The 11,288-nt window shown below is 59.9% G+C and overlaps 1 protein-coding gene across 4 annotated transcripts in view; it reads left to right on the top strand.

Moving 5' to 3' along the window:
* MAD1L1 (mitotic arrest deficient 1 like 1) overlaps positions 1-11,067 on the top strand; it is a 316,809-nt gene extending 305,742 nt beyond the window's left edge. For all 4 annotated transcript variants that reach the window (XM_047713391.1, XM_047713392.1, XM_047713393.1 and 1 more), the window contains one exon: positions 10,595-11,067. In XM_047713391.1, the coding sequence (XP_047569347.1) occupies positions 10,595-10,753 (159 nt within the window). In that variant the 3' untranslated portion in view covers positions 10,754-11,067. The remainder of the gene's footprint in view (positions 1-10,594) is intronic.
* Positions 11,068-11,288: the final 221 nt, after the last annotated feature.

The raw sequence follows: 11,288 nt of genomic DNA on the forward strand, positions 1-11,288 counted from the left end.
ATTGAAATTTCTTCCTGGTGGTTTGGTGGGATTCTCCAGGGGTGCCACCCAGCCATGGAGAGTTCTTCAAGGGAAGGTTTTCCGTAGCAGGTGCAGGGCCGTCCAGGTTGTCCATCTTCTCTGCGGTGAGCTTGGCCAGCTTGTGTCTCGCAGAGACTGGGTCTGTGTTAGCTGAGTCGTCAGACCTCCCAGCACTCGGTTGCTGGCCATGGTCCCTGTTGCCTTCTCAACACCTGTGGGACCACGTGCGTCCCTCCTCTGTTCCGTGACCCCGTCAGGTGTCTTCTCCATTTTGTCCCTAATGAGCGTGGCCAGACTGTGTCTATCGACATGAGACATTTTGGGCTGTGTTTTTTTTTTGCGTTGTTTTTCTGTGTTCTATTTCATTGATTTCTGCTTTGATCTTTGTTTCCTGTCTTCTCATGTTGGGACCAATTTGCCCTTTTCATTTCAGTTTCTTAAGATGGAAGCTCAGTCACTGATTCGAGCACTTTCTTCTTTTCTCATGTAGACAGTCAGTGCTAAAATTTTCCCCCAAATGCTGCTTCAGTCATTCCACAAATTCTGATATTTTGTTCTTATCTTCATTCAGTTCAAATGACTTAGTGGTTTCCCTTTTGGTTTCTTCTTTAACCCAGAGGTTTCTTAGAAGTAGGTTACTCGGTTCCCAAATATTGTGAAAATTAATCCAGCAATTACCTTTCTGTTACTAGTTTCTAAATTAATTTCGTTGTGGTCGGAGAACATACTTTGCAACATGAATCCTTTTAAAGTCACTGAAATTTGTTTTAAGGTCTAGACTGTTGTCTCTCCAGGTAAATGTACTTGAAAATAACGTGTATTCTGCTGGAGGGCTCTCCTGTAAATGTCAGTTATGTCGAGCTCTTTGATAATATTGTCAAGTCTCTTATCTTCCATCTATCAAAATCTTGCCGATTTTCTCTTTTCCGCCAATTAAAGAGCGACAGGCGTTGACACCTCTGACTGTAATTCTGGATTTGTCTGTTCCGTCTCGTATTTTTGCCCTCTCTCAGTCGATGTATAAACCAGTCCCTTCATCATTTCGAAACGGCCTTTCTCCCTCATGATCCTCTTCGCTGTGAGGCCTACCCTGTCCGATGTCCACAGGCCAGTCTGGATTCTGGCTAATATGCAGGGGGCAGAGCTCCTTCATCCTTTTCCTTTTAAGCTCCTCGTGTCCTCACACTTTAGATGTGTTTCTTCGGAGCCACGTGTGGCCAAATCTTGCGTCTGTGTGCAGTGTGCAGTCCCTGCCTTCCCGCTGGGCTCGTCAGACCATGCACGCCGGCGCTGATTCCTGCTCCGACCGGGCTCCGACTGCCAGCTCACCGCTCCTCTGGGTGAGGTGAACCACTTCGTACAGACTTGCGTGTCTCCTTTTTTGACCTTGTACCTACAATTCTTTGTGATTTTGTGGGTTGCGGCAGGATTTGTCATGTGCATCTCAGCCTTCACGCAACGTGGGACGTGAGAACCCCATCGTGCCCGCCCAGTCTGCGCACACTCCGCTGACCAGGCTCTCGCCTTCCTGCTGAGTCCGCTCCGCACAGACGCTCCGCACAGACGCTGAGCCTCCCAGCACTGTGTTAGGTCTGTGGTGTGAGTGCTCAGCTGTCCTTTGGGGAGATTTAAGTGATAGCACATGTCATCATGTGTCATTCTTGGAAGGAACAGGGCCCTCTCTTGTCTGTACTGCGTGAGCCCGTATTTCAAGCTTCATCGTCCTGAGACCGTTCTCACGTTCTGAATGACACATGGGTGGAATTCTGGGTTCACGGGTTTCGGTTTTGCTGTTCTTTGTGGCATCCCCGGGCCACATCCTTGTGCCTCTGCGGGCCTGGGGCTGGCTCCCTCTGACTGTGTAAGGTGCTGACTGACCAGTTTTGAGCAATTGGATATGACACGCCTCCGTGTCATCCCCTTCACCTCCCTTTTGTGCTTGGGGTTTGTCGGGCTTCTCAGATCTGCCAGGTCGTAGTTGCCCTCACGTTTCAGGTGTTTGGGGCCATTCTTTCTCAAGGCTACCTCTTCTGTCATCCTGCATCAGCCATCTGTCATGAACGAGCGTGGTGGCCGGTTGCTCCCAAAGGTCCACGCTGCAGCCACCTCATATCTCTTGGGGGGGGACCAGTCTCCTGAGCGCACTTGCAGGGGTGTGGGTGATGCCACTGGCCAGAGGCCCCCTTCGATCCCCGTGACACAGCAGCTTGCCTCATCAGCTTGCTATAACGGGAGCGAGTTAACGTCCACGCTGGGAGCCGCGACCTACGTGCCCTGTTACGCTGCAGGGCATCAGCTCAGAGAGGTGAGGTGAGGAGCCATGGCTCTCCTGGAGCCCTGGTCTCCGGCGGCGTCCCTCTGTCCCTGCACCACCCTGTCACTCTTCAGACAATTCAGTTACCCCGTGAGCCCCACACACAGGCACTCCGCCTGACCCAGCCTGTCTGGTCGGGAAATGAGGGGCTTCCTCCAGGTTCTTGTTTGCTCACGTCATTGCACTTGAGGGCCGCTGGGGTCCAGCCCATCTGACGGATGAGGTCCAGCCGGCCCAAGCTCTCCCAGGACGCTGGGCCTTCAGACTCCTCCCGTGGCTCCTTGCACTTGGCCCCCGGCCCCCACAGTTCTCCCCACCTTCTTCCCATGACGGTGTCTGTGTCCCAGGACTCCCCACACATTCCCACCGTGCCGATGGTCCTGTGTGTGCGCAGGACCGGGAAGGAGGCCTGGGCCAGGAGCGGAGAAGCGGGACAGAGCCTGGCCCTGGGCTCACGGGCTGAGATGGGCGAGGCTGCTGCAAGGACCCTGGGTCCTCGCGCCCGCCTGCGCCCTGCTGCCCCTCCCCTGCAAGGCTGCGGGAACAGCTGTGCAAACTGGAGCGCCGGAGGAAAGATGCGGCGCCGTATAAATAGGGGAATAATAATAACCGCGGGCTGGAGACGGATCTGCAACTGTGGGGGCGCCTGGCCTCGCCCTCCCCGCAGATCACGCTTGGGAGAGGTCGCCCCTCGCCGGGATGGTAATTCCAGCACCGCCGGTATAATTAGCACATGCAGCATTGAGACGTTTTCTCGGCACAATTAAGCAGGGATAATTGGGTGAGCTATTTCCCCGCGTGCTGGACATTCTCTCTGCCAGCGCGTTTTCTGGAACTTCATGCCGGGACAGCCTCCTCAGCATTCTGTCCAGCTTGTCCTGACCCACTTGCCACCGTGTCCCTCTGCCTGCTGGCTCACGCGGTGGCGTCTGCTCGGCCTGCCCGGCCGAGAAGAACAGCCTCGCCCTGCTCTGAGGGACACCAGGGGGTCAGGATGAGCCGGTGCCGGAGTGGGGGGTGTGCAGGGCGTTCTGGGAGCGCCCGTGGGCGGCAGTGGCCAGAGTAGCCTCCACACCCAGCCTGGCCTCGAGGGTGGGGGCAGTCGCAGTGGACAGGGAGGGAGACCAAGCTCATAGGGTGGCTGGTGGCCTGGGGAGGGCCAGCAGGCTCGGGGTTGGGAGCTGGGACAGGTCTTCTAGGCAGCAGGAGCAGCTGCGTGCAGGCTGGGAAAACCGTCCTGGGGCCAGCATGGAGGAGGAGTCCCATCTCCCCACGCAGCGCACAGGTGGGCCAGGTGGCACGGTGACTTCCACCACGCCCCGCGGCCGCATGGCCCAGGACACCTCGGGGCAGGGGTAGCTGGCCTTCGCATGCCTATAGGTGGGATGCTTCTGGGGCTGGCAGCCAGGTGCCCCTCCAGGGCCGAGCTCACACTTGCCCTACAGACCAGCAGGTGGCCCCAGTCCCAGACACAGGGCGTCCCCACAACAGCTGGGTCTCACACGGGGCCAGACCCCAGCCTGCCGGTGCAGCCCCCACACGTGCACATGTGGCAAGGACGGTGTGTTCTCAGAACTCCTCAGCTTCCTTGGATATAATTTAGGTAGGACTTTTTCTGATTACAGTTACAACGTGCAGTCACAGAAAAATCTGGGAAGTGCAGAAAACCATGAGGGGCCGTGTTTCATCTCTGCTCTCCAAGCTACCCGCAGTTACGTTTCATTGTTTACACGCTCTTTCTGTGGGTGTGAGTGTGAACAAGGGAGAGCGTGAACCACCACGGTGCAAGCTCGTGGGGCTTTCTCCAGCCCGGAAGGCCAAGGTGCTTTTCCAATGGACGGGGTGCGACCGCTCTCCCCAGATCACCTGTGAGCACATGACAGATCTGGGGCCATGTCAGAGTCTCAGCTTGAGAAACCCAGACTGTCCTCTGAAGCGGGGAGCGCTTGGGTCTTCTTGGAGCTGGGTCCATGCAGGATGTCTCCTCTAGCGGCTCCGGGAACCGGTGTGCACGTGCAGCCCAGGTGCACGGGCCTGGTGCTCGGTGGGGAGGAGGCTCGTCCTCATGGTGCCGCTGCGGGGCTGCCCCTGTCCCCCATGGACTGGGCTCTAGCAGGTCTCCTCTGTGTGCGTCCCCGTGGGCCGGGAGCTCTCACACACCTGACCTCTCTGCTCAGCCATGGCCGGCGTACACGTGCGACCTGGGCTTTTTCGGAGCGCCCAGGGTTGCACAGCTTCCTGGTGTAAAGCCAAGGTTGAAGCTAGGTCTGACCCAGTGCGGGGCCCGGGTGTTGGGCGGGACCCAGAGGAGGCTGCCCCAGTGGAGGGGTCCGCGGACATAGTTCAGGTAGTGTCTTAGTGTGGAGGCGCCATTCATCCCCGAAGGCCTGGGGTGCCCATGAGTGGTGGCAGGAAGGAGTGTGGGCGGGAGCACTGAGCACTGTTAGTGCTCACTGGCCCCTGGGGACCACCCTGCCCTGTCCCTGTGTAGCCACCCTACCTGGGACCGAGCTGCACAGTGTGGCTCTGCCTGAACTGGCCTGACCTCCTGCCACGCGGCAGTCCCCAGGCTCTCGTGCCTGCCCCTCCCCTCCCTCCTACACGAAGGCCCAGGAGCAGCGCCAATGACAAGGCCGAAAGGGGAACGGCCACACTTCACGACAAGCAGGGCCGCCTGGAGCTGTGTCCAATTAGACACAGCTGTGTAACCTGCCCACAAATCTGTACGAGAGTCTTCATGCCACTGAAGACAGCCACTGATCAGCCTGCCTCCCCCGGCCCCTCCCCCAGCCACGACCATCCCACCCGGAGCTGGTGGGAGCCCATGAGGGAACCGAGAGCCGGCCTCTGGCATCCGAGCACATGGGTGAGGGGAGGCGGCAGGGCAGCGTTGGGCTGCTGTCCGTGCCTCCCCCGCTGCCTGTCCTGACCGCGGCCGCCTCGTGCTCGCATGTCCTGGGAACACAGTGGACCCAGTGTCCGAGAGCCTCAGACGTAAGGCTGGTCGTGCCCGTGGCTGGTGCTGTGCAGGGGGCCCGGCTCAACCCCACGTGGCGGCCCCTCACTGAGCCTGACGTTGCCAGAAAGGCCCAGACCCAGGACTGGCAGCTCTGGGCCCCTCATGCAACCCGCAGTGTGTCCTCCCAGGTGGGCCTGTCCCCTCCTGCTCCTGGCTCTGTCAGGAGCAGACGGTGGCCATTTGCCTGGGGTCCTTCCGGTTTGTCCATCTCTGTTTTTTTGGTTGTGCTTTTGGGATCAAGTCTGAGAATTCTTTGCCTGGTCTCAGATCTTGAAATGTTTCTTCTCTCTGTTTTAAGTTTTGTTGCTGTTGGTTTTTGTTTTTTTTTTTTTTTTTATGTTTTATGTTTAAGTCTGTGATAGATTTTGAGCTAAATTTTGCGTGAGGTGTGAGGTTTAAGTCAAAATTCTTGCTTGTCTAAGTAGGAACGTCCAGCCGCCCCAGAACCGTGTGTGGAAGAGGCGAGCCTCCTCCCTGCGTGGATGGCTCCTGCCCTCGTGTCGGGGTTGGTGGGTGTTGCTGGTGCGGCTGTCTCCAGGAGCTCTGTGGCGTCCCCAGAACCAGGACCACACCAGCCCCATGCGCTCGCTGCTGGTGCCACTCCGGCCTGCGGAGGGGTCTCATGGGGAGTGGCTGTGGGGTCTGGCAGGGGCTCTCCTGCGGCCCCTCCTGGCCTGTCATCCCAGCGGCTCACTCCGCCAGCCTGACGCAGAAACGAGGTGCCCGAGCTGGGTCTGGTCATCTGTTCCGCACGTTGCTGGATCCGACTGGCTGAAATCCAGTGAGGGTTTTTGCGTGAGTTCATGGGAACCGCGTGTGTGGACTCTTCCTTCTCGGCCGTGCGTGTGGGCGTCGCGTGAAAATGCTTCTGCGCAGGGCGCCGTCCCTCTGCTCTGCGGTCTGGAAGGGACGCATGAGGTGGTGTTAGCTCTCGTTTACATCTCTGATAAACTTCCCTGTGAGACCTTCGGGGATGGGAGGCTCCTTTCTGAGGAGCTTCTTAGTGACAAACTCCGTCTCTCCCGTGGCGGTCGGGCTGCTCGGGTCTCGACTTCCTCTTGGCTGAGCTTTGCTGCCCCGTGGTTTTCAAGGGATTCCTCCGTTCCCGGCTGTCAGATTTACGGGCATAAACAGTTTTTCGTAGTGTTTTCTTCTTATTCTTGTAACAGCTCCAGGATCTCATTTCTGATTTTGGCAACTTCTGTCTTTTCTCTTCCTATCTCCATTCATTTTTTTGCTGTTTTTCAAGGGACTGGCCTCTAGTTTCAGTGACTCTCTCTCCTGTTTTCAATTTTGTTTATTCCCCTTGATCTCGACTCTTCCCTTCTTCCTCTGGTCTCCTGAGGTAGAGCCTCAATGCCCGGTGGGCGCCCCCTTCTCTAGCAGGGCACCCAGCGCTCCATGTCGCCCACGGCTCTGCCCTGTGCGCCCCGCAAGGCGTGATGGCACGCCTCATCCCATTGGGCCCAGTGGCCACGGAAGTGGGCCATGTGACCTCTTGTGTCTCTTGCACACTGAGCTGAGGTTCCTGAGTCACTGTGACATGTGCCGCCTTCTGTTTTCAGACCCCAGGGTGTTCCAGGTCATCCTGCATTTCCCCCCCGGGGAGGCGATGGGACCCTGTCATGACAAGGCACGATGCCACGGTCTCGCAGAAACGGTACTCAGGTCCCTGTGTCCTGAGGGAGTAGCATTTCTACTCCCTGTTTTATAGTTTTGTTGCATTGTGCACGTCTTGTCTGTTCAGATCAGGATTTGGGGACCCACCCCTTGCCGTGGGTTCATCTCTGGATTCGTCCTGATTCTTCACACATGGGGCTGTCGTCGGTGCCCTAAGCAAAAGGTGACCTTGCACGTGGCAGGCAGCCCCACATGCTTAGGCCCTTCCTGCAGGGCTCACCACCCCCTGCAGTTGGGGGGCTCAGGAGGGGACCATTGAGGGGAGCTCTTGTCTCTGCTTTTCGGATGGGCAATTCCCTTCTCAGGGCGTCTCATGAGAGGAGTGTCGCAAAGCGTCTGCCAGCTGGGATGCCACAGATTTGAGGGTGGCCAGACTGTGTTTAAAAAACCCGTTTCGAGCCAGGCATCGCATGAGCACCGCACACTTCCCTTATGCTGACCTGCAGCGGCAGACCCCTCCTGCCCATGACGCCCCCGGCTCCCCCGCACTGGCCCTTCTCCACAGACACACGCCGTGGTGGACAGACCTGCTCAATGAGGTCTGGGCCGATCCTTCCGAGGGAGGCCCTGCCCTGCCATCCAGAGGGAGGAGGAGGCCCCGAGGCGAGGCCCGGCTGAGGTCTGGGCTGCTGGAACGCCTTTCAGCCAGCCGTGGGCAGCGCGGGCCTCGTTGTGGCACAGGGCCCCTCGCGCCACAGGGCGCCTGCCAGCCGCACGGCAGCCTGTCACTCCCGGACGCTGGGGGCAGAGGAGGCAGAGACACAGCCGTCAGCCCATAAATATTTCCAGCCTCAGCCAACACGTCTTACTGGGCAATTTGCTTTTTAAAAAATCGCTCTCTAATTTTAAGTGAACAGCCCCTAATTAGAGTGATTTACAAGGTACCTGGGGACCGGGTGGTATTTGCACACAGCAGAGCCTGGCAGAGATGGATCCGCACCACGAGCTCAGGGGCGCATTCTGGCAGCCGCATGGCGCCGCACCGAGTGAGGACTTGGCCCTTCCGACCGTGGAGTGGGCAGGTGCAGCCAGTGGCGGCTGGTGGGTCGCAAACGCTTGGCTTTGCCTTGACTTGGGTTGAGATGAGAACATGGCTTTGGTCACACCTCCTTCTAGCCCACCCAAGGCCCAGGGCCCCCAGTGCCCCGGGTACAGCCAGTGTCGCCATGTACCTGGCATTCTAGAGTGACCGTCGGCACTTCCTGAATGCCAGACCTGTGGAATGATGCGTCCGGGACGGGCCTTGTGCTGGCTCGTTCAGCTGTGCTGCTCCTCAAGATGGGGCTTCAGGGCTGGAAGCCACGAGGGACGTTTGATGCAAACAAACGTTTGGTGCAAACGAAGCCTGGTCAATGTCCGCAGCCCCAGGGGACCTGGGGAGGCACGCAGAGAATGACGTTCTTCGGACTGAGCTGGTGGAAGAGCACCTCCATCCTGGGGGCAGGGGTCCCGGGCAGGCCCGCCGTGCAGAGTAAAGGTCCCCGGTTTAGGGGCTGGTTGTCCCTCAGCTGCTGAGCCAGGAGAGCGCCGCGGCCTCCCTTGCCTCCCTCACCTCCCCCCTGCCCTGCGTTGGCTTCTCCCCCCCCCCCCCGCCCCCGACAGCTGCAGAGAATCAGCCCCTGTGACATTTAGGGGAAGAAATCCAGATTTGAGCAGAAGGCAGAAATGAAAGGATTTTCTTGGTAAAAGGTCAGAGTGGTTTCTCTTACTTTTGTTTAAAAATGGTTTGTGTTGAACTCTGACAAGGCTAAATGTAGGAGTGGACAAGGGAACAGGGTTGGCCGCTCAGGAAGGGGTGAGCACTCTCAGGAGGGAGCAGAGGCCCGTCTGCACTGCAAACCAGTGCGGGGAGCACTGGGGGCCACACCAGGCTCATGGGAGCACTGGCAGAGGGCAGGCTGAGCCCTCTTCGGCTCTGGGCTCTCAGAGGGAGCCCAGCTCCCTCTCACAGGCCAGTCCAGGCCTAGGACCCGAGGCATCCACACCAGGGAGCAGGCGTGGCAGGGGTGGTTCCCGGGGGAGAAGGCTTTCCTCATGAGAGCTGTCCAGGAAGGAGGGATCCTCCGCCATCCAGAGTGGGTACTCTCCAGACAGGGGGCAGCATGGTCCTCAGGGTAGGCAGTGGTCCCCAGCCCACCCCTGAGCTGCCCAGGTTCCATGTGCAGAGTGGGAAGGAAGTTGTTCCTTTGGGGGTCCTTCCCCCCAGTGACCCTACTCAGCTCCTGACACCGCTTATGCCCCGCCATTGCCACTCACCTTGCTGAACGGGGTTCAAGGGACACAGGGTTCTGTCTGGCAAACAGTCGCACCTTCCCTGGCAGTGCTCCCAGCCCACCCAGCAGGCAGGAGCCCCCAGACACCCCCCAGCCTGCTGCCACCAGGGGGCATTCCTGAGGGCTAGCACTGGCCCCAGGCGTTCCTACTCCCCAGGCTCAGCTCCCTGCCAGGTGGGGCCCACAGCAGAGCCGGCAGGGTGGTGTCCATGGTAAGGCAGCCTCCCCTGCCTAAGTGCTCAGGCACCCTGACGTCTCTGTCCACACTCCGGCCCAGAATCCCTGGCTGTCCTCTACCCTGTCCCCAGGGGCACCTGGCCTGGAGAGCTGGCCCTGTGGCCCAGGCCCAGCTCTGCCCAGACCTGCCCCGTGAGCTGGAAGGGGGGGGCAGCTCTCAGGGCCTTGGTCTCCCCAGTTGCACATGAGGGGACGGCCAGCTCGTTTTGGGGAGCCCTGCCCTGGGACCCACACAGTGCTTGGAGCTGAGGCATTTGGAGGCTGGTCTCAGTCACCGTGGGATAGACTTGTCTTTTTCCACACCCTCCCCAGGCCCTGAAGCTGGAACCACACACATACACCTGTGTTCTCCGGGACTGCCCGGCCCCCCAGCCCCCCCAAAGCCACTTCCTGAAGGCCAGCAGGACTCTAGACTGCTGCTCCCTCACTACGCAGATGGGGAAACTGAGCCCAGAGGGGTATTGTCAGCAAGGCCACCTGAGCGGGGTTACTATCCTAGCAGTGCTGCCTGTGGGAACCCCCTCTTCTGTGGCCAGAATGGTGTGATGGGGAAAAGATGGGATGTGAACTCTAGAGGCAGCCCCACGCCCCACCCAGATGGCCAATGCCTGCCCTGGGCATGAGGTTACGGCACGGCCTACATCCCCTGGGCTGTTCATCTGAGGAACAGGAGGGGTTGTCGGCCCCCGCAGAGCGCCTCTCAGCCTTCCAGCACCGCTGGGGAACGTGCAGGCAGCTGTCCTCATGTGCCGGGGTCTGAGGATGGGGAGGGCTGGACGGGCCAACCGGGAGGAGCAGTCTTCTAGATCCCGCAAACATGGGTGAGACCACCGCCCACTGGGAAGGGGGAGACGCCCAGCCTCACTGGACATGGGGGCAGCGCTGCACCTGTCTGACCCCTGCCTACAGCAACCCTCCAGGGGCATCATGGGACAGGGTCTCCACTGCTCCCTGTCCTGGCATGGGGGGGCCCTAGGGGAGGGGAAGGGGCAGCCCCAGGCTGCCACCATGCTGACCGCTGTCCTCCCTGTGTCCCGCCTCCCCTCGCAGGCCACAGGACCGTCGGGCGCCAAGATGCAGCTGCTGGAAACGGCGTTCTCGAGCTCTGTGCAGGAGCTCATCGAGCTGCACCTGCTGCGGCAAGACAGCATCCCGGCCTTCCTCAGTGCCCTCACCCTCGACCTCTTCAGCCGCCAGACCGTGGCCTAGCCTGCGCCCAACCCCCGGCGGCAGCTGGCCACTCGGCTCCACGGGGGGAGGCAGGCAGCCACGCCCCCGACGCCCCTAGTCCAGCTCCAGGCCACACGCTGGCCCTCCTCCCAGGAGCCCTGTGGGCGTCCCCTGGAGCCGGCGGGGGGCCGAGCTGCCAGCGGGACAGAAGGCTCCACCCTCCCCCTCCCCCAGTACATGCGCTGTGGCGGGTCCAGGTGAGGCCTGGGGGCCGTGTGGTCTCCCCTCCCCAGTGTGGGCTGCCGGCCGACGTCCCTGCTCCTCATGAAATAAATTTTGCTCTTTGGCCACCCCGACTGTCTCGCTGTGTGTGTCTGAGTGGACAGACTCGCTCTGCCAACCCTCTGTTTGGCCCCAAGGGAGACACTGGACACCAGGGGACAGTGGGTCGTGGCCCAGGTGCCACCACTGCCTGCACAGGAAATGGAGCAGGTGCTCAGGTAGGGCAGAGTGGCCACAGCGCCTCCCGGACTCCAGACTCCGGCCACCTGCCTGCCATGTGGACTGGTCTGCA

Source organism: Lutra lutra, chromosome 18 (genome assembly GCF_902655055.1).
Source record: "Lutra lutra chromosome 18, mLutLut1.2, whole genome shotgun sequence".
In the NCBI taxonomy this organism is placed as follows: Eukaryota; Metazoa; Chordata; class Mammalia; order Carnivora; family Mustelidae; genus Lutra; species Lutra lutra.